The sequence below is a fragment of the Centropristis striata genome, chromosome 10 (genome assembly GCF_030273125.1).
Source record: "Centropristis striata isolate RG_2023a ecotype Rhode Island chromosome 10, C.striata_1.0, whole genome shotgun sequence".
Classification (NCBI taxonomy): Eukaryota; Metazoa; Chordata; class Actinopteri; order Perciformes; family Serranidae; genus Centropristis; species Centropristis striata.
The window spans coordinates 34213502-34237103 of NC_081526.1; the positions used below are offsets into that span (position 1 = coordinate 34213502).

General features: G+C 38.3%; 1 protein-coding gene across 3 annotated transcripts in view; it reads right to left on the reverse strand.

Moving 5' to 3' along the window:
• Positions 1–4513: 4513 nt before the first annotated feature.
• LOC131978571 (inactive dipeptidyl peptidase 10-like) overlaps positions 4514–23602 on the reverse strand; it is a 323143-nt gene continuing 304054 nt past the window's right edge. For 2 of the 3 annotated variants that reach the window (XM_059342271.1, XM_059342272.1), the window contains exons 17-26: positions 20053–20097; positions 17167–17265; positions 17006–17075; positions 13494–13688; positions 12220–12274; positions 10579–10678; positions 8518–8576; positions 7754–7826; positions 7391–7464; positions 4514–6106 (exon numbers count right to left, since the gene is read on the reverse strand). In XM_059342271.1, the coding sequence (XP_059198254.1) occupies positions 5969–6106; positions 7391–7464; positions 7754–7826; positions 8518–8576; positions 10579–10678; positions 12220–12274; positions 13494–13688; positions 17006–17075; positions 17167–17265; positions 20053–20097 (908 nt within the window). In that variant the 3' untranslated portion in view covers positions 4514–5968. The remainder of the gene's footprint in view (positions 6107–7390; positions 7465–7753; positions 7827–8517; positions 8577–10578; positions 10679–12219; positions 12275–13493; positions 13689–17005; positions 17076–17166; positions 17266–20052; positions 20098–23602) is intronic. The other variant, XM_059342273.1, reaches the window with a different exon arrangement.

Below are 23602 nucleotides of genomic sequence, written 5' to 3' on the forward strand. Positions count from 1 at the left end.
TTGTTTTGGCTAATATCAGCACTTTTACAGATATCCATGTGCAATGTCCTTGTAAAATAAAATGATAAATCAGTCAGTTTGGAGAAAAAAACAGTTGCAAAGTGGGTTTTGAGTAAAGCAGCTGCAGAGTAAAGTGGGTTTGGAGTAAGGGCAGCTGTAGAATAAAGTGGGTTTGACCTAAACCAGCTGCACAGTAAGGTTTGTTTGGATTAAAACAGTTGCAGAGTAAAGTGGGTTATGAGTAAAGCAGCTGCAGAGTAAAGTGGGTTTGGAGTAAAGCAGCTGCAGAGTAAAGTGGGTTTGAAGTTTATCAGCTGCAGAGTAAAGTGGGTTTGGAGTAAAATAGTTCCAGAGTAAAGTGGGTTTGGGGTAAAGCAGCTGCAGAGTAAAGTGGGTTTGGAGTAAAGCAGCTGCAGAGTAAAGTGGGTTTGGAGTAAAGCAGCTGCAGAGTAAAGTGGGTTTGAAGTTAATCAGCTGCAGAGTAAAGTGGGTTTGGAGTAAAATAGTTCCAGAGTAAAGTGGGTTTGGGGTAAAGCAGCTGCAGAGTAAAGTGGGTTTGGAGTAAAGCAACTGCAGAGTAAAGTGGGTTTGAAGTTAATCAGCTGCAGAGTAAAGTGGGTTTGGAGTAAAATAGTTCCAGAGTAAAGTGGGTTTGGGGTAAGCAGCTGCAGAGTAAAGTGGGTTTGGAGTAAAATAGTTCCACAGTAAAGTGGGTTTGGAGTAAAGCAGCTGCAGAGTAAAGTGGGTTTGGAGTAAAGCAGCTCTAGAGTAAAGTGGGTTTGGAGTAAAGCAGCTGCAGAGTAAAGTGGGTTTGGGGTAAAGCAGCTGCAGAGTAAAGTGGGTTTGGGGTAAATCAGCTGCAGAGTAAAGTGGGTTTGGAGTAAAATAGTTCCACAGTAAAGTGGGTTTGGAGTAAAGCAGCTGTAAACAGCCACATAGATGACTGTCAAGTTCGATAACAAACTTCAAGATGAGGTTCAAAGTTCATCCCTGACTTGAAAACAACAGCTGAGACAAACAATGTCAAACTAAATGGTAATTTGAGAATTTATTATTTCTTAGCAAAGTCCTTCTGCTGATGAAGACCATATGATTTGATTGGAAGCCTCAGACAGCTGCAGTGGACATTTGGGTTAGATTGTTTTCTCAAACGTCAAGATGTTTGGACTGAACTCATAAATGAGACGTTCTGATTTCCCTCCTGCTTGTTATTGGGCCATAATGAGAAACATGAACATTTCAACATGGCAGTCAAATATAATTTAGCAGTGCTGAGGTATGACAGAAGTTGATGTTCGGATAAGTGACTAAGGATAATAAATGAATGAATGAATTTGCATTTTACTGGTCCTTTGAGGTATTTCATATCTTCAGCACACCCATGCATGACACTTTTCTTCGCCTTTATGGTAATTTTGTACTCATTATGTGATTTAATGTGTTTATTGTCAGTTCCAGTTTGCTCCTCTACATTTTATTCTGCCTCTGTTCTTATGTCACATTGTTGTCTATACATCCCGAGTCTGAAAACGTTGGGACACTGTCAAAAATGCTAATCCTTTGTAACATATTTGTTAAATTGAAAACCGTACAAAGACAGAATAATTCATGTTCAAACTGATGAACCATTGTTTTGTGTAAATATACACTGAAATCTGAATTTGATGCATTCTGTTTTTATTCATTTTTTCTGGGTTGTAAGTTGTTGTTGTTGTGTGCATTACATTTATTTACATAAGTGGAGTTTTGTCTCAACTTTAATCATTTATTTTCTGAATTTATATCCCAGTTTGGATGAAAGGCTCATCTGTGCTGATGACTTCAGATCCTGCAGACTGAAGAGTTCCTGTCCCTCAGCAGAGTCAACATCTGCTCAGCCAGAGAGTGCAGACACTGATGAATACACTCAGACATTTAGTGGTGAGGCAGCTATGATCACCTTAAACAAGCACATCTTTCCTGTGAAGTCTTTCGAGATATAGTTTGGATTTTTGAAGAGTGGCTCTAATCCACAGTCAAAGAAAATCCATAATGTCATTTGTTATCAAAAACATTCATACCGCACGAGAGAACTGGCATGTAATGAGACTCATGAGAACCCACAGATTTCATTCAGATATCTTAAGGTCAAAGGTCAAGGGGTCCCTTTGAAAAAGGCTGTTATTAAGCCTCCTGCTTGACAAGACATGGTTGGTACCAACAGATGCCTTTAGTGTTCTAGTTTCATATGATGCCAGATCTTCACTGAGGCAATAAAACCTGCCACAGCCTTTCAATGCAATAATGTTCTCACAGATGTCAGAGGTTTAAATGTACTCTATACTTTTTTTGCCATCAGACTGCCCTATTGGATGGGGAACTGAAGCAATTCTACGCTCCTATCAAAACCACCAGACTTCTTTGCCAAAGACAGTTATTTCACCTTGCAGAACATGGGAACTGCTGGTCTAGCGCTGGATCGGTCTGGTTCAGTTTGGTGAATCCAGACTAAAATGGTCAAATTTTAAAATGCTTAAAATGGGTCAATTATAGTCTGTTGACACATATTACAGCAGTCTGTGGACTAAGAATCGGGCTTGTTACCACAGGTTCGAATCCCAGGGGTGGCAGCCCCTTACTGAATTAGCCATAAATGACAGAAAAACACAATAGTATTTCAAAAAACTGAAAAAAAGTATAGTATGTCGATTTTTGTCAAATTCTAAAATGCTGAAAATGGTTAAATTCTAGTCTGTTGATACATATTATTGCATAATATGGCCAGAAATGACAGAAAAAAAACCACATTATGGGATTTCCAAAAACGGCCCCCTCAAAAAAAAAGTCATACTATAACATGTCGATTTTCATCAAAAATTGTAAAATTTTAAATCGCCTAAAATGCTTCAAATCGGTCAATTATAATCTGTTGATACATATTAGAGCATAAAATGGCCAGAAAAACACCATATTATGAAATGTCCAAAAACTGAAAAAAAAGTCATATGTATGTCGATTTTTGTCAAAAATGGTCAATTTTTAAAATGCCTAAAAATGCCCCAAATGGGTCAATTATAGTCTGTTGATACATGTAGTAGTATAGTCTGTCCAAAAATAACGAAAAAACACCTTAATATGGTATGTCCAAAAATGACCTCCTCAAAATAACATCACACTATGGCACGTTGATTTTTCATCAAAAATTGTCAAATTTTAAAATGCCTAAAAATGCTCCAACATACTGTTATACCAATAAACCTTTCATGTTTTAACATGACACTGATTTGTATTTTTATTTCTCGACATGGCAGTACTATATCCTATAATAAAACATGAGGTCCTTAGCTTTCAGAACCCCTAAACCATTTGCATGTTGTCCAAACTATGTCTTATTGGGAAGTATTTTAAAAAGGTGCGTCTGTTTTTTCAGGGAATATTCTAGTAAAAAACAGTTTTCATCAAAGCTAGACTTGCTTCTTCCAGTCTTCTGCACACCTTGAATCCATCTTTGTACTTGACACACAGACTGAGATTGATATCAATCCTCTAATGCCTCAAAATGATCAAAATGGGTTGATTATAGTCTGTTGACAAATGTAGTAGTATAATTTGTAAAATGACTGTTTTTTTAAAACTGATATTTTTTTACATAGTTAAATACATTTAGTTGATGCCCCCGTCCACGGGGTTCTGGTACTCTCCAAACTGGGTGGCGTGCCAACCAAGGTTATAATAGTTTTGGATTTTTCATTAGTTTTAGTTTTAATTTCGTTGTGAATTTTTGTTTTCAAATTCAGTTAGTTTAAGTTAGTTTTTAGAGTGAGTTTTCTAGTTTTAGTTTAGTTTTTAGTTTTTGAAAATGCTTAGTTTTACTTTAGTTTTTATTCGTTTTAGTGTTAGTTTTAGTTTTTTTGTAATGGGCTATGTGTTGGGTGCCAGATTCAAAGTGGTCATAATAAATTTTGCGTTTATTTCCTTTTATTATCCATCTCAGCCACAATAAGGTTATTAACTCTTACAGTTCTGGGTGTTTTGAATTTTGGTTGGAGTGTAGACATCCCAGTCTCAGTAAACATATTTACCATGTGTTGCATGTTCAAATAGAAACACTGATGAAAAAAGTTGACCAAAACGAAAACTAAGGACATTTTCACTATAATTTTAGTTTGTTTTAGTTTGTTTTGTAACCACACAATACAGTTTCAGTTAGTTATCGTTTTTTTAAAAACTCTAGTTTTTATTTTTATTTCAGTTAACGAAAATGTTTTTTCAATTCTAGTTTTCGTTAGTTTTCGTTAACTATAATAACCTTGGTGCCAACCACTTTCTACTGCAGCTAATACACTGACTGTGCATAAGTATCTTATACAACCAACTATCCCTTCATGCAGGTGTCCTACAGCCATGGAAGACTACCTCTCGTCTTTGATGTGAGTCCCACGCTGGTGAAACAAATGAAACATTAAATTGAATAACATCATACAGCATTTGCTCCTCTGATCTAATGCGTGTTCTATTCATCAGCAAAACTCGCTGTTTTTCATAGCCTTTTTTATTTATAATCATCACTAGAGGACAATCACAATAACCCCAAAAGCTCAACCCTGCCCTTCCCCCTTTTAAAACAGCAAAAAGAACAAGAACAAGCATTACAAAATCCATCCTAAGAAGAAAATCAACAGCTGAAAGGAAAACAGAAAGAAAGGTACAAGACATCCAGGTCAAATCAATCCATCCCCATAGACTAAACTATCTATGAGATGTGACATCTCAAAAATATATTTATGTACACACTCTGCTGTATTGTACTGTACAAAATGTGACAACACTTGACACATTCCCTGTAGACATGCAAACACCTTACTGACACTGTAAAATTGTCCATCTTAGTACACCCACTAATATCCACTGCAGTTTCTTTTCTTGGAATAAGAGAAAATCCAGAAATAGGGACTAATATATCTCTTGATTTCAAGAATCTGGTGGAGCCACGCTGAGAAAAATCATCTTTTTAGAGATTTTAATAAAACAAGATTTAATGACATATTAAGATGGAGAAGTTGCAGTGTGGCCTGAAACTGGAATTACTGTATGGCCAATATCCATCATATACCATTACTTATTCATGACCATACAGCTGATATAATGTGATATTAAACTGACTGCACTGCTGTGTCTCGAGGACCTGAGTTGACATAGGTTAACATGACACTGCTAATGGATGACTACCACTGCCAGCAAGTAATTTTACAGTATGTTGAACCTCATAAGGCATTGTACATGTCTACACAAGACCCCTGTACAATAAAGTGTGACCTACAAAGACTGTTTTCATTTAGGGTGGGGCGATGGCGAAGGGTTTCAGCAGGAAGTAGCACTTATTCAGGATCGGCTCTGTCGTGGTGAACTTGCGTGACTAAACATTTTCTGGAGCATTTCCTTGTGCAACAATACAACAACCAAAGGAGAGGTGAGATCAAAAGTGTACATCTGTGTTCTTTTCTTTCCCCAAGTACTACCACGAAGGAGACTAACATGGCGAAATGAGTGAAGACGCGAGGGAAAAAAGAACCATGCACTTTGTGGATGAGTACGGCCCCGGAGAGCCCGCAAAAAGATGGAGTCCGTCTTTTCCGTTTCCGCTTTGCCAAGAAACGAAGCGTCCCCAAAACTGAAATGACTTTATGTTAGAGGGCAGTTCCCCGCCTCAAGTCCCGGCAATGCAAGTGTCACTGTTGTGTCCTTCTGTTATCTTTTCAACACATTTATACACTGGCACACACTGGAGCGCTCACACACACACACACACACGCACACACACACACGCACACACACACACTCACACACACACACACACTTTAAGAGCATTAGCAGCTTTAACCCAGTGTCCATGTCCGGCTAAACACTTGGTCCAAACGTGAAAGGCCTTGACGGATTTTAGCAAAATTCTTCAAGCTCTGCCAAAGGTCTGACCCTCGAAGCCTCGCTCCTACTCCTCCTCTTCTTCTTCGTCGTCAGGCAGCGGTAGTAGCTCCTCCTTCAGACACTCCCTGTAGAAGCTGGTCAGTGTGGCGTAGAGGTGCTGGCGACTCTGCTGAGACAGGAAGTGGCCCTCGTCTGGGTAGATCTGGGAGGGAGAAGGGGAGTAGATTAGCTTGGCTCTCGGAGGTCGGGGGATCCGGTGAGGGATTTACAATGCTGCTTCACCGGGGTTTGCTCAAATTTAACGTGCATGCTGCATTACAAATCCAAATCACACAATTCTCCTTTTTACTTTTAGTTTGTTCTGCAGTTTCCTTTGAAAACGTACTGTTGAATGCAGCATGCTACTACACTCAAAAAAAGCAAACTGCGTGTCTGTTACCTTATCCTTAGTCTAACACGTAGCTTCTACTAAATAAAATGATGTTTTGTGGTTGAACAGTTTTAAAACATGTAGTTTTAGCATAAAATGGAAGACTTTAAAATTTACTAGAATACTTTATGTTAAAACAACCTAATTAAATTGCTGAATATAATACTCTTTAAAAAAGATTTATTTCCTGAATAATTACTATTATGTTCATTTTCATATGATAAAGGTAATCTTTTAGGCGAAACCACTTCATTCTAACTGTTTTGTTGGCTCAGCACAATTAATTCATGTACTTCACTATTTTAAAAAGTAGTTGTAACTACCCTATTAAATAAAGCAAATCTTAATAATGTCATACACGTTTCAATGGCCCAAGAAAATTACGTTAGTATGTTACAATTACCCTTACAAATCTAGTTGGACTGAGCCCTGGTAATTAAGTAACACTAACACAAACACATCATGTTGACCCAACATATTTACATTTTGTTCACTCAACAAAACTGTTTCTCGCTGAATTAAAGCATTTTACAGTTTGTCTCAGCAGAATCAATTATGGCCTCACAGTCTCATTAAGGAACACAGAAATTAATGTTTTTAGCAGGACCTAGTTATTCCAAACTGTTTAGTCTTGGCAATGTTTTAAATAAAACATGTAGAATAAAGTGAGTTTGAGAGAAATATCGCACTTTCTAGCTTTGTTTTGCTTACTTTTTCTACTGGAAACTTTCATAACCTATGTTTTTGTTCAAGGACCGTCTGAAAGTTCAAATTCCGACGATAATGTCTATTTTTACAGTTTGTTTTCTATGATAAACGGTTGATTGTTGGCGACATATTGCAGCCTATTTTTTAAAATATGTTTATTGTGCTACATATAGCTGAGTGGGGAGTGTCTGGTTGGAGAAAACCAGGGCTGATTCAATACATTGTGACACTTCAGCAATTCTCAATATATTATTTACATTATTTGTGTGGTGTTATTATACAAAAAATGCATTCCCATCAGTGTTTTTACATGTGCTGTATGAAGAATGGTGTTGCTGCGATACACACCTGCATCGAGTAGTTTGCTCCAACTTTCACCAGGTTCTTGACGAGCTCAGCAGTATGCTGAAAGTGGATGTTGGCTGGGAATAAAGAAACAAAAATGTCAGCAAGATTCCCACTGAATCCTAACTGAGGGGAAAAAGAAGAGACAATCAGATTCTGGATTGAAACACCTCGACAAATACGACATGCATGGTTCACCAGCGAGTGTTGTCCTCTGGAAACCCCAGCATCAATTTAGATAACCCACTTTTCCTTTTATCTTTTGATTAAAAACCATTTGCCTCATTACGTTTTAGGATTGCATGCTTCTTTTGTGCTCAGCAGTGATGCAGCGCAGATACAGTATTTTCCGTTATTTTCTCTTACCATCTGCTGTGGCGTGCACCAGCATCAGTGTCTGCTCCCTCAGTGCTTTCACGTTCTGCAGCACGCTGGAAAACTGTGAGGAAAGCACAAATAGTGAGATAATAAATTGATAGATATGCCCACTGGCATTTAAGAAAGCAATAAAAAAAATCATATGAAAGAAACTGTGGTAAATTGCATTATACCCTGATTACATGCACACACAGACACACCAATACAATCCAATTAGAGATGTTCAAGTGATAAAAAAATATCCCATTGACAATTTTCTGTGCTTGGAATAGCTCCATGTATGCGAAAACATGTCAAATAAAGTAACAGCAGTATACTGAGAGCTGCGGATTACTTGTTGGGGACAGATTTGTTGTTTGGTTGTTTACAATATGCTTGCAAAAGAAGCACTTTGTTCTCCCCCACCGCCTCTCTGCTATCGCTGTGGAAAACACCTCTGATAGCTAAACATCTCGTCTGTGCGGGAGTCCTGAGAGAGCCAGGCAACCCTTCATGCAGCAGCTTTTTAAAAAAAAAAACCTCCGGCATGTGATCTGACACACCGGTGCACACAGTTACCAAAGAGAGATGAGTGACAAAATTCTACGGAGCATGAAAACAACACAAGAAAAGGTGAAGCATCGCTGCCTCTGACTTTGATAGCAGCATTCAGTGACTGTGGGAGCTTAACTGTAGGTGTGTCAGTGATGTTTCGGCAAGCCGCTTTCAAAGATCAACAGCAAACAAGTGAGGGGATGGTAGTAAACACGCACCTGATATCTGCTGTCATCCCGTAATGGCATGCCAAGGTATCTCTCAGAGAACGCTGATGCTGTGCAAATGAGAAGTGATACATTGTTAACAGTGGTGCCGGCAGACAGAGCTTCAGCTGCAGTAAGAACCCAAACAAAGTGGAGTTCCTGTCACCCTGAAACGCTTCCAGTGAGGAGGAAATAACACCAATGGTCCTCTTACACTGTGAGGGCGAGTCCAGATGTTGGCCCACTGATTTATGCAGGGGTGGCATGATGTATGTGCATGCACACACACATGTGGAATTCAATCAAAAAATCAAATCAAAATTACTTTATTCATCCCCGAGGGGAAATTCAGTTAGTCTGGTAGAATCTCTTGAAGAATGAGACAGCCTGATGGCTGTAGGAGAGAAGGATCTTTTGGAGGATTGGAGTGTTGACAAGTGAACAAATGAACCGTAACAAGGATTTAACCACAAGAGTTATATATATAATAATAATAATAATAATAATACATTTAATTTATATAGCGCTTTTGTAGACACTCAAAGACGCTTAACAGGCAATAGACATTTATATAAACATACATACAACAAACTTTGAATGGAGAAGCGAAGAAACAAACATCGCCATCGTCCTCTCACATCCGAAAAAAGAGATATAGCATAACATGAGGAGAGGGGAGGAGCAACATAAGCACAAACTCAATACAACATGAAAAACTTATGGCATGCCACAGGGGAAGGGAGTGGGGGGGTGGGGGGTACAAAGTGGCCAAGGCGTGGGATGGGAGGTAGTAGGGGGGTTAGGAGTTTTTGTGTGTATGGACCTAGTGAGTCGCCTCGCCTGGCATCCCAATCAGTCAGTGCCTCAGTTCACAGGAATGCCATAGCCATAACACAGCAAGTTGCCATGGAGACAGCCTTGGTCAGGTTCCAGACAGAGTCAACAATCAGCAGGTGTCTGTGGGATGTGGGGGAGGGGCTGAAAAGCGTCTCGCTGCAGAGTTGTTCTAGGGGAATTGTTATTCCAGTAACGGCCTTGAGGCCAGGGCTGGTTGAGGGTGCCGAAAGCAGATAAGATTGGGATTGTTTGGGCTTCGGGCGAGTGGCTGTATTCAGTTTAAACGATAGCTGGTCAACAGTTGGAGCCACATAGAAGTGGTGCACATCATCTGAAAGCTTGAACCTGAAGATTCATTTCAGATGCAGCTCAGCACTGTGTGTCAAGTTCTTGTGTTATTAACATATTATTATATTAGCTAGTAGGACTTTGATAGGGATGTTTAAGGTTGGGCGGAGAGTTGACCAGCAGAGGATGTAGTTTGGGACATATCTTGTTTCTGTTGGGTACCTCAGCGTCATCGGGTGTTTCGGCCTTTTACTCACAAAAAACCCTCTGCTGAGGCAGGTCCATCGCAGGGTGATCAAACCTGGGTGTCTCCCCCACCCAATTACTGGCCCCTCTGTGGTTAGTTGTTGGTCAAGATGGGGTCCTTCTTTTTTATCTATATCCAGCAACTGCTACTTCAGCTGCCTCAGCTATTTCTTTTACTGTTCTCCTGCTGGCCTACACTTTGATTCCTAGTCCCCTGAGGAGCTTTGTTGTGGAGTTGGCCACAAATCCTTTGCATCCCACTTCCACTGAGAGCAACGTTACCTTCCCTACCTGCTTTCTGCTACTGCTGCAAGGGTTGCATATCGCAGGTTCTACTGCTCATGTGCCTCATCCACAGTATTCTACCAAGGTACTGTTGGTTTAATGATGAAGACACACTGTAGACCAAAGTACTAGGTCTGTTAAAGGAAGTTTCCTGGGGAAAGACAACCAGCAACATCCAGTCCCTGGCTGCAGTCATTGGGTCTGCTTTAGAGGGCACAGAGGTTGTTTCACTTTCTCTGCCTCACGGAGGAACTATGTCAGATTTTAAGCTCAAGTAGTTTTACCCTCCACACAAACAAGATATCAGCTTTTATCCTTTTCCTCACACTAAGTTTGCCAGGTGGCAGATGTCATATAGAAATAAAAAAGTGTAAGATGAAAATGTTGCAGGATTCATAGACGGGCTTCTGTACTCACCGTAGAGTTTCCAGTCTGTCACTGGTGACATTGCACATGCACATTTGAAGAGGCTGTCAGTAGACTTGAGCATCATTAACGTTATATACGCTCCGTAACCCTGAAAACACAGACAGATACATTCATGCAACTTTGATCCTGAAAGCTGTAAAAGTATAAAGATACAGTTTTTTTTAGACATTTTACAAAAAAAGCTGTGTTGTATGGATAAAGGTACAATGTGGCCAGACTTTTAGTTTAAAACATTCTGTAAATGAACTAACAATATTAACAGATTGTGAAGAAGTGACAGTGTTGTGATGTCATAGACCTCCTCTGAAATGAGCTAACTGTAGTGATAGTGAGTCACTGTAGCATCCAGTCTGCCCTCAGAGAGGAAGAAGTAGATTCAGCTACACTGTTGGCTGTACAGCAGTTGGCAGCTTTAGTTTACATCTAAAACCAAAATACTGAGAACACACAAACTGAGAATCTGCATTTAAGACACTGTTGCAATGGTTCAGTCCCTGGCTCGCCAGCTTCAGCCTGGCTCACCTGCCCCACTCCTGCTTCCTCTCTGCGGATGAAGCATGAACCATTGCACCAGTCTGTTAAAAGCAGGATATACGTTTGAAGATGTTGTAGGTTTACTGTGTGTCTAACACAATCTTGAACAGTGTCATCTCTGCATTTAGTAAACCATGCATCATTGCACAGGTGAAATGTTAAACCCTATTTTTTGCATGTTGCCAGGAACGTAACATAGCGTAACATTATGTAAACCAGGAGACAATATTTTGGAAAAATACTGAATAATTTTTGGCTTTGTACTCGGTCTCAGGCTGGAGACTTTTGAGACTGTGGTGGAGAGGAGAACACTGAACAAACTGCTGGCCATCATGGACAATGATCAGCAGCCTCTCCATCACACAGTAGAAAGACAGCGGAGCACCTTCTCTCACAGGCTGCTCCAGCTCCGCTGTCATAGCGACAGATACAAAAAATCTTTCCTGCCACATGCCATCACACTGTACAATAACAATAACAAATAATCTGGTTCATTACATACCGTCGTCATGCACTTTATGTGTTTTTTATGCACACTGTTCATTGCACCTTATTTGTTTCATAGCACCAACATTTTTATACTGTATATTCATATTTATTCTGCACTGGAATTCTATTCTACTCCTTAATACATACTCCTTCTTTAGACACTTTATTTTTATTGTATTTTTATTGTATTTTTATATTTTATTGCTTGAAGTATGCCTAGGTTGTTGTTTTTATTTAATTGTGTTGTCTATGTGTGCAATGCTGCTGCTACACTGTAATTTCCCAGCTTGGGATAAATAAAGTCTGTCTGTCTGTCTGTCTGTCTGTCTGTCTGTCTATCTATCTATCTATCTATCTATCTATCTATCTATCTATCTATCTCTCTATCTATCTATCTATCTATCTATCTCTCTATCTATCTATCTATCTATCTATCTATCTATCTATCTATCTATCTATCTATCTATCTATCTATCTATCTATCTATCTATCTATCTATCTAATTTACTGAACATGATTTTTCTGAGCAGCAGAAACATGTGGCAAAAAACAGACTGGGGATTATATCAATTTTCCATCTAATCAGAGATAAGAACATGGACTCACCTTTCCAAACACTGCTATCCGCGTCCGATCAATATATGGAAATTTCATCATGAATCTGAAAAAAAGTACATATTACATTCATCACAGATGAAAGCCATGTGTTAAAATCAATAAAACCAACATGATTTTCATTGATTTTACTGATCAATTTTCATGGTTTAACACAATTAAAAAGTGTGGGATGTCTCATCAAACCTAACCCACAGCAGTTGCAAATCTGTTTTTGCAAATTAACTCTTTATCAAAAATGTGGCTTCAAAAACAGGAGAATATTAGACTAAAATGTCTGTTTTACTTTTATGTTTTTTTACACTTTGCTGTCTATTTTCACTTAATTAGAGAAGTTATATGAGTCTTTCAGCAGTTAGATCTGATACAATTATGAAGAATCAGTGGAGAAATGCTTGAGTGCAAATCATCTGGTTTTAAAAAAGATTGAAACCCAAGATTGTTGTGGCGCGGCTGTTACTTTTGGGCATATCAGTAATGTTTGCTAATTAATGCAAAGTAATGAGCGAATGTAGTTTAATGAGACCGATTTGTTTTCAAATTAAGGTCGCTGTAATCTCTGTGGTAACCTGCTGTGAGCTGCTTCAGCTTCAGGTTAGAGGGGAAAAAAAGCTCTTTGCTAAAAGTGAAAAATTAGCAATATTTATCAAATGACTCTGTCCTACTTACAGCAAAGTGTTGACTCTTAAAGCATCATTCATGTGATTAATCACATGCCTTGTTCAACCTATACCTGCCCCATACTTCATTCTGTAAAAACCCTTTTATTAAGTCAGTATTCTACAAAAAAAGCGGTATAATGTCAATTAATGAAAGTACATTTAAATTGTGTGATATCTTTCATATCTTGAGTGATAATTAACAAATTCAATAAATGTGACGTAACCTCAGGAAAAATAGGAAATTGGCTGGAAATTAAAGTCCAGCTGGAGCACGGAGAAACATTTCCTGCTGGTGGATTAGAGCCATCAGAGCTGAACAATCATGTAATAAGGAGAATCTAGTAGCACACTGACAAGATGCATTAAAAAAGACTGCAAACAAAAGCAGCTTTATTCCTCGTATTTGCACCTCCAAGGAATGAAATAAAAACGTGTACATTTCAATCAAAGTGTGTGGAGATAACAGCTAAGAAGAAAGCAGCAGCTGCAACTGCTTAGCTGTAAAACCGCCATGTTTCAATTACACATATCCTTTTGGATAACATAATGTTTATGTGTTGGACTGACATCAGCTTTGAGAATAAAGTGAATTTGATAACGTACTCTACTGCTGCGATCTGGTCCTGAACATCAACAGTTCCCAGTCTCTGGTGGACCTCATGCAGGATCCTCTGACCCTGGAAGCCGCTGCCCCGGCCGTCTAGACGAGCCACGATGATGCTGTCGGAGCTGACCAGCACCGAGTCCCAGCTGAGAGAGAAGCGGTCGCTCACAGCCTGACCACCAGGGGCGCTGTCACTGCAGAGAGCATGAAGAAAACTCAGAGAATCCCTACTCACAAATCTACTGAGTCTGTAATAGTGCCATAAAGGCATGAATACAAAAACCACATAGCCTCGCCCCCTCACTGCGACGTATGTTGTTGTTGTCACTGTGAAAGATGTCTCCCATCCCCCTGTGTTATTATATTATATATTATATTATTTGTTGTTTATTTATTTTTTTATATTTTTATATATGTATGTATGTGGGTATATATATAATTATTATTATTTCTTACTATTTTTTTTGTTATTATTATTATTGTAATTTTTTTTTAATGTATTTAATTCGTTATTTTATTTATTCTTGTTTATTTGTTTTCTCTCGTTAGCGCTTCTTGCTTTGTTTGCCTATTTATTTTCCTTGGGTGATACATATAAATGAGCCATGTTATATATTTTTATACATATGTCGTAGCATCTGCCCCTCATCCACATACACACACGCACACACACACACAGGCACACATACACCTGTGATGCCTCTGTGCAAATCGTTTATCATTCATGTCTTTCTTTGTTGTTGTTTGTGCTGTAAGTGTATTTGTCTCTCATGTCATCTGTTTGTCACGTCATTTCACCAATAAAAAATAAATTAAAAAAAAAACATAATTTTTCTCATGCATTAAATGTGCTATTTCCGCACTGTATTTGAATATTTGTGCATATTGGGACCATTAACCCATAAGAACCCACAGTGACACAGGTGTAACAAACACTTTAAATCTTCTAGGATCTCCCATATTCAGCTTTATTTCACCTTAACTCATTAAATCCCTAAGTGACTGGAAACAGAAATGTGAAAAAGTAGCTAATCTCAAAAAGCTTATTTTTTGTTATAATTATAACCAATTTAACAATTCTATTCTGTTAATATGGTGCACTTTATTGCATTTAACCCATTTAACAGCACTAATAATGTCACAATTTTAATATCTGTTGTGGAGAAGGCAAATTTGTGTCTCTGTAAGCAGAAAAGGTGTTGAGTTTATTTATATTAAAATAAGAAATATCATAAACATGAATACCATAAATGCCCAATGTGACATATATGTCACATCACAGATATTTGACATTTAAGGGTAGTATTTAAAAAAAAAATCATAAATGTGTTCTATGTGGTCCACTTGGTCTGTGGTAGATCTCCCATAATTTTCTTTCAAGGATAAATGGGTCTGGGTTCTTATGGGTTAAACAGGTTCTTAATTACATAAATTGGGTATCAGTGGAGAGCTGAGACTCTTATGGATTCAATGAGCCCAGTTTTCTTCATGTGGGTACTTTACAACCACAAACTAGAGACCTAGAACATTCAGAGGATGCACCAATCTCCAAAATGACCAAAGTGTTTGAACCCCAATCACAGCATGGATTCTTCTATGTTGTTCCAAAGGTCTTGATATATTGATGTTATATTCTGGAGGGTTTATTTGACCATTTTTATCCATTCTCAATATGAAGCTGTAGAGCAGCCTGCCTCTCCAGGTCAGAGCTGCCCAGTCGGCTGAGCACTTTAATACATTATTAAAGAACTATTTATTCTCCTTGGAGTTCATCCCAGCTCGGCAAGAATCCTTGGCTTTTTTACTTTTTATTATTTTATTTCTTTTTTAACTCTAACTCTGTTTTAAAATTGGGTTTTTATTACTATTATATTGTTTTAAGTATTGTTTTATTGATTTTCATTGTTTTTATTCATTACTTTATTTGTGTATGATTTTCATTGTATTTTAATACAATAATATGTTGGTCAACTGAGTTTGTTTTTAAATGTGCTATATAAATAAACTTTGACTTGATAAAGTTTTATAAAATTGCATAATTTAGCACCAAATGTAACAAATGGTATCAACCCCAAAATTGCTGCAACCAATTATGGGACATAGTTGACATGGAAATTGAATTAAAAAGGGAGAAATATTAATGTTCTGAACACTTATACACAAAAATAGGTTTAATTAATTAGATTACTAGTCATGTTTACTAGATAATTTGGTAACGCTTTATATTAAGGCCCTTGTAATAACCATTAATTAACAAGTAATAAGGCCCTTGTAAGTCCTTACAAGATGCTTATTAACATTATTGTGTGTTTATAAGCTTATATAAGTGTTAATAATGGCATTACAAACACCCATGACCCACCCATTATGTCTTTGCCATGCCTTTATTAATCTTATTTTGTTTGCTTATTGATATTAAATCAATATTAAATTTATTGCTCATCTATTATAAGTTAACTATAAGTTAACTATGCTTTTTGCAACTACCGGATCTAAAGCGAGAACAATGCCTTATTACTTGTTAATCAATGGTTATTAAGGACCTTATTATAAAGAGTTACCGATAATTTTAACGAGAACAAGTTGTCACAGTGCTGAGCTGCATCTCAGATTCACAGCTTTCAGATGATGTCATCACTTCTATGTGGCATTTATTGTTGACCTGCTATCTCCCCCTAAACATCCACTGCCAACAACCACACATAGGGGGTTAAAGACCTAAATTACCTAAAACAGCTGGACTATATTGGTCGGGCATGTGGATTAAAACACATTTAGTTCTCCAGTGAGTATTTACAGCAGCAGGCCAGAGCGGTGAGATTTAATCAGAATAAATACAGTGTGAGTGTTCACTGTGAGGATGGAACCAGGAGGACTCACTCATGTGTTTTTGGCCTAAAACTACGGACTACACTTTACACACACAGTTCATGTCTCTCCTCTGTATGCTTCTTCTATAAAAGCATTAACCCAGGATGGGATGACATATATTTCATGTCAGAACCAAACAGTGTGTGTGTGTGTGTGTGTGTGTGTGTGTGTGTGTGTGTGTGTGTGTGTGTGTTCTTGTATTTCCTACATAGTGAGGACCGGAACACGTTTTTAACCAACAGAGTGAGGACATTTTTGCAAAGTGAGACATTTCAGCCGGTCCTCACTTCTTTAAAGGCTTTTTTGAGATTTAAGACTTTGTTTTAGGGTTCGGGTTACAAAAAATTGATAATTATCTGACACTGTATTTTGTGGTTAGAAACACTAAAATTAGTAAAAACTAAACTAAAACTAAAGCATTCCAAAAACTAAAAACTAAATTAAAACTAACTGAATTTGAAAACAAAAATTCACAACGAAATTGAAACTCAAACTAATGAAAAATCCAAAACTATTATAACCTTGCAAGGGAATTCTCTGTTCCAATCAAGGTCCTCACAATGATAGAAGTACAAGAATGTGTGTGTGTGTGTGTGTGTCATGTTATTAAGTATTAAGTGTCATCAGAAATGGTACGTACATCACCAACAGCAGTCCATAGTGACGTGACTCAGAGAAGTCTGGTGGATAGGAGATCTTCAAAGGTAATTCTGTAAAAAAAAAAATATAAAAGAACAGAATGACCAATTCGTCTATGACTCACAGCGTAGAAACCAATCAAGCACTCACTCACACACTCACCAAAATGTTCCATCTCAACTGTTCTGAAGTCAGTCCGCTGGATCCTTTTGTACTTCAAGGCCGACTTCAGCAGAGAGTTGTTCTCAAGGATGTAGTAATCTGTAAAGATGAAGGGAACGGGGCTTAAAGAAGGAAATAGTCCAAAAAAAATTGCTGCCAATAATCAAAGTGGCGCTGCATACAAATTACATGTTATCACAAGGCTTTTGTCTTTGCAGGCGGTAACATAATGAGCCGAGATGAAAGGTGGAGGTAAGAAGGATGAGAGCCGAGTCTCGTGGATCCTTCCTGACATTGTTTCATTTAAAATACATTCCTGGATTTCATCTCTTTGGGATTTAAGCTGTGGCTGCTAAGATTTGTAATATGAAAAATGCAATCAAAGGCTATTGTAAATCACTTTTTTTGGAATCAAATGTACTTTCTGTCATTGATTGAAAAAGAATAATAATAATAATATGTGAAACACTGACAAAAACAAACAAAAAAACAATCTGAATATATTCTGTGATTTGGCAAAGCAAACAAAATAATTTGCAACTGACCCAAATGGTATCAACCCAAAAATTGCTGCAACGACTTATGGGACATAGTTGACATGGAAATTGACTTAAAAAAGGAGAAATATTAATGTTCTGAACACTGATACACAAAAATAGGTTAAATTAATTAAATTACTAGTCATGTTTATTAGATAATTTGGTAACGCTTTATATTAAGGTCCTTGTAATAACCATTAATTAACAAGTAATAAGGCCCTTGTAAGTTCTTACAAGATGCTTATTAACATTATTGTGTTTATAAGCTTATATAAGTGTTAATAATGGCATTACAAACACCCATGACCCACCCATTATGTCTTTGCCATGCCTTTATTAATCTTATTTTGTTTGCTTATTGATATTAAAATATACTTTATGGCCCATCTATTATAAGTTAACTATAAGTTAACTATGCTTTTTGCAACTACCGGATCTAAAGCGAGAACAATGCCTATTGTAAATCACTTTTTTGAATCAAATGTACTTTCTGTCATTGATTCAAAAAGAATAATAATAATAATATGTGAAACACTGACAAAAACAAAAAAAACAATCTGAATATATTCTGTGATTTGGCAAAGCAAACAAAATAATTTGCAGCTGACCCGAATTCAAACCATCATAATGCTGGTCATCTGTATTACTGTTAGATTTGGACAAGCACAATGAAATACAGTCAAAAGGTTCTGTTTCTAAAAGGCATTTAACAACCAGCAGCTTGCTTATTGTGTATTTTCTCCACATGTAATAAACAATGACTCTCTGGTCGGGCCATTTTTCCATTCGAGCCATCTGAGAAGCAGCTAAATGAAATGGAATTCATCCAGCACTTCTAATGGAAAACCCAAAATCAATAGACGCCTCATTATGAAAGCGCCTGGGGCCTTGAGTTCCCAGCTGTGGATGGAGGGCCTATCCAAATAACCCTGGGCAAATTGCTTGCTTTTCTGCAGCACAGCTGTTAACTTTTTAGGTGGAAAAAATCTGATAGACATACAGGCCTGGATAACAACAAGCAGTACTGTAAGTGTTTAATTCCTGTGGGAGAGGAAGAAGAGACAAAGGAAGAAATACAGATTTCTGAGCTCCCCCGTCGACGGAGATTAATCTCATTTTGTTTTTGCTTTAAACGCTGTTGGCTCTGACAGAAGGCCAGTTTGGTAAAAAGGGAAACTCATGAACCCCCGTTTAAGTTTTGCAAAGACAACATTTTAATAGACTAAGACCTGGACCCCAGCAGCCTCATCAAGGCGATCACACGTCAGCTCTTTATGGTCTCACACAAATCACAAGAATGAGAGGTTTCAGGTGCAAAAAGGTAAATTTCTGTTTATTTTAACTTTCAAGGCCTTAATCAACAATCTGAACACATCTGCAGAGCTGTGAGCCCAAAATATCTCTGCCTGAGAAGATGTAGAGGATGGACGTGTTGCACCAGCTGCAGTTTAGTTGCAGTGCACTTTTCTGTGGATTTCTGTATTTGTTGTCATTTGGTGCCACTTTGTAGTTTTTTTGTGCCACTTTGTAAATGTTTTGGTCTTTTTGTAGTGATCTGTGGTTGTTTTCCTCCTTTTGTGGTCATTTTTGTGAGTCTCTTTGCAGCTGTTTTGCATATATTTATAGTTTTTTTGGTCTTATTGGGCCTCTTTGTTGTCATTTTATCATTCTTTGCCATTGCTTAGCGTCTTTGAGAACGTGTCAGCTGTTTTTTTGTCCTGTACTGCTTTTCGACCAACGCAAACCTAGTTCTTTGGTGCTGGTGCTGGTTCACTTGGTCCAACTTGCGAACCGTCTCAGAACCTGTTTGCTTTCCCACAGGCTGGAGAGCCACCTTATTACATCACTGTATACGCCTCAACACGTGTCCACTCTCTCAGCAAACATAATAGCCACAACGACAGACTACATCATCTCTTTACAAGTGTTGCTTCTGGCTTTGAGAGCCTTTAATGGCATCCAAACACGACTGGTGCAACACATTTGTTCTGCTCATCTTCCATTCTATGGATAGCGATTCTTATTAAAATTGAACGTAAGATGTTAATGTTAGACTTTGTTTTAAGCTGCTAGCCCGCTAACAAATAAAATAAAAATGAATGATACACGTTTTAGTTGAACTTGTTCCGTCTTGGACGCGTGTCTCGTGTTTATACAGCTGGCTCGCTACGCTACCATTCAGCGGCCGGTGTGAATTGACGCCGGGCAGAAAACGGAGCTAAACCGCGGCGGAGTCGTTCCGCGGCCGTTCGGCGCCCGGTGGAAATCCCCAGTAAATCCTACACACTGCTGCTGTAAGATGGCCATCAGATACCGAATCATCACCACAGAACTCAGCAGTCCTTACTTGAGTTATTGAGGCTGTGTAGGATCACAGTCGGCACTCCAGGACCTGGAAGGAGAAAAACAAGCTTGTGAGTGTAATTCATCATCAATTTATCATCCTGTTTGTCTGTAATCCTCACTGAAGGATTCTTAGTGCTTTGCAGATGGTGAGGGACAATTTTGGACAATTTTGGCATTCTTCAAACAGCGTAAAAGGTGTTTTTCAAAAGTCAGGCATCTGTCTTGTTGTATACATTTTTCTGGTCCCCTACCCCACCTTACCTGTATGAGTCGTACCTAGCGAGAGGTTAATAGGAAGGCAGGTTTGCTGAATCGCTGCAGAACACACACATTCCTCCTGCTCTGCTCTTTCACAAACTGTAGCTCTCACTTTATTTCCACTCTGTGACTTACTGTTGATCGGCTGCATTAGCTTTGACCTTTGCGTTCCTCACTACACTCGCTTATGTCACACAGAGAAATGGTTCCTTTATGTGCATGTACCTGCTCCCAGCACTAAACCAATCAGAAGCCTTTTATGAGTGGAATTAAAAGGCTCGTGTTGCTGCTGATGAAAACAGGTGTCAGGACAAACTTGTCGGGGTGATGTGAACTCGGCCCTCCAAAGACAACAAGCTTTCTCCATTATTTTTATTGCTTTTGGGAAAAGGAACAGAGTTATTGTCCAATAAATCACCAAGCCGGAGCCCAAACGCTTCTGAGCATGGAGCACTCATCTGCTCAGAAAAAAATTGAAACCACAAACAATATAAAGCGTTACCCTCTATTAAATAAGCTACTCGCTGCCCAATAACGCTGCCTAAAAGTAATTATACACAATAGAGTGGCTAATTGTTTTAATTTTATGCCGCTCATTTGGAACTGATGAGAAATGAATTTAAAACTGAATAGTTGGAGGGTGACAGATTACAACAGAAAACCCTGACATCTGGCAGAGCAGCTCACAAAGAGAACGGCTGAATAAATTAGTTACATAAAAAATTAGCCTTCGAATGTTTTACCTGGAAGAAACTGCAGATCGTTGGAACTAAAGGGCTATAAACTCTATAGTGTTCAGAAGGACACATATTTAGACTATCATTGTTCATATGTTGAGTGATTTATGCTGTGAAATGAAAGTGTAACAATGAGTTCCTTTTGTGTAGAAAGTGACATTACAGAGTGTTTTAGAGAGCAAAGAGGGAATTGAGGAGTATTAAGACAATGACAAGGTTACAGGAAAAACAAAAGTAAACAACGTTTTCTAAAGTATCGTAACTTAAATTCTATCTGACAAGTTTGTCATCACCAACTTGACTACCTGACTTCCAGCAGGTACGCAGTTGCATTTATTTGACTTTTTTTACTACCTTTTACAACACCTAAAGATGGGGCGGCTGTGGCTCAGTTGGTAGAGTTGGTTGGCCCCCAACCGAAGGGTTGGTGGTTCAATCCCTGAGCGTCGCAGCCTACATGTAGAAGTATCCTTGAGCAAGATACTGAACCCCAAATTGCTCCTGATGCTGCGTTCATCGGTGTGTGAATGAATTCCCAATGGTGGCAGGAGGCACCGTTTAGGGTAGCCTCTGCCACCAGTATGAATGTGTGTGTGAAAGGGTGAATGAGCGCAGTCTGTAGTGTAAAGCGCTTTGAGTGGTCGCAAAGCGACTAGAAAAGCGATATATAAGTGCAGGTCCATTTACCATATTTTTGCCCAAACCTTTCACAACCCAAAGTTTAGTCTGTTTTAATGGAACTTGGTGGTTAAATCTTTGTTATGGTTTGTTTGGTTGCTTGTGAATGCTCCAGTCCTTCTCTGGTGTGGACCAGAACAACCGCTCCCAGACCATTTGCAGAGAGAGGGTCACTTCCTAGTGTGGTCTCTCCAAATTAGTTTGGACACACCAGAACACCAGAGCAGATTACGGCCGGTATAATGAAAGGTACTCGGTTTGCGCTCCGTTCCATTTTGCTTTCACCGCCAACTTTTCAACCAATAAGAAATAATAGTGCGAGTAGATTTCAGCCCTCCACCTTTGTACAGCCCCTCTTCAAATCTTTATTGTTTAACACATAAGAACCCACGGTGACACGGGTGTCACAAACATTTTAAATGTTCTAGTAATGTTCATGTATGTTTTCTCAAGTACATAAGTGTGTTTTTCAGTGTTTTACAGCTACAGTAGCTTGTTGAGAAGCCGTCAAATGAGGCAGTGTTATTTATATTTATTCATTATTGATTTATTATTACTTATTATTGTTACTTAAAACAAATCTGAAATGGAATTTGTTGTCTTACAGCACTATTAATGTCACAATTTTGATATATGTTGTGGAGATGCAAAGAAAAAGGCAAATTTGTGTTTCTGTAAGCAGAAAAGGTGTCGAGTTTATTCATTCAAAAATAAGAAATATCATAAACATAAATTCCATAAACGCCCAATGTAACGTATATGTCACATCACAGATCTTTAACATTTAGGGGTAGTATTTTTTTTATTTTTTAAAAACATCATAAATGTGTTCTATGTGGTCCACTTGGTCTTTGGTGTATCCCCCATAATGTCCCTTTAAAGATAACTGGGTCTGGGTTCTTATGGGTTAATCAGTCGGCGTACATTTCTGCTCTGTGAAAGAAACTAGGACGTTTAGAAGACTCAATACAAAACCAACTAAATATATCAATTTCACACTGATTCAGATGAACCAAACAGACTTGGGTTGTGAAAGCGTCCTTAGAGAAGTCGTTTTATTGCAGAAATCAAAACCGCAACTGATTCAATGATGTAAACGACATGTTCAAAATGCAACCTGGTCTCACAGGAATCCGTGAAATAGCCACGGATTTGCTTAACTCAAAATCCGTGGAATAGACACGGAATCACTCAAATTTCCGTGAAACTGACACAGATTTCGCTACAATGCAAGTTGATGACAGTCATATCCCGTGGCTATTCCAACATACAAAGTGATTATGTACATTCACTGAGTGAATATTTAGAAAATAAAACATATATTTCTCGCTAGAAATGTGATCAAAATCCATTTTTATGCAGAAACTAAGTCAAATATTGATTTTTTCACTAAAAATGAGAGAACTGTCCGCCATGTTTTTTGTTCTGACCACCGGGACCTTGAAAGTCACGTGACTTGGAACAAACCAATAGGAACAAATATCCATGGAATAGCCACGGGATATGACTGTCATTAACTTGCATTGTAGCGAAATCCGTGTCAGTTTCACGGAAATTTGAGTGATTCCGTGGCTATTTCACGGATTTTGAGTTTAGCGAATCCGTGGCTATTTCACGGATTCCTGTGAGACCAGATTCTCAAAATGACTAATGTTAAATTTTTGTACGTCATGTTTATATCCAATCTCCATTGGTCTTTCTTCATTGGAGGGACGGCTTGGAAACATCTTCTCCGTGGACTTCTGTCTCCTGTTTCTTAACAGTGTATGTTTGCGAAGCTGTCACTCCAGTTGAGACTGGCCATGACACGAGATTCAGCTCTACAGCACACGAAAAAAACAACGTTTGGATATGCAATAACACATTTTAAATCTGAGC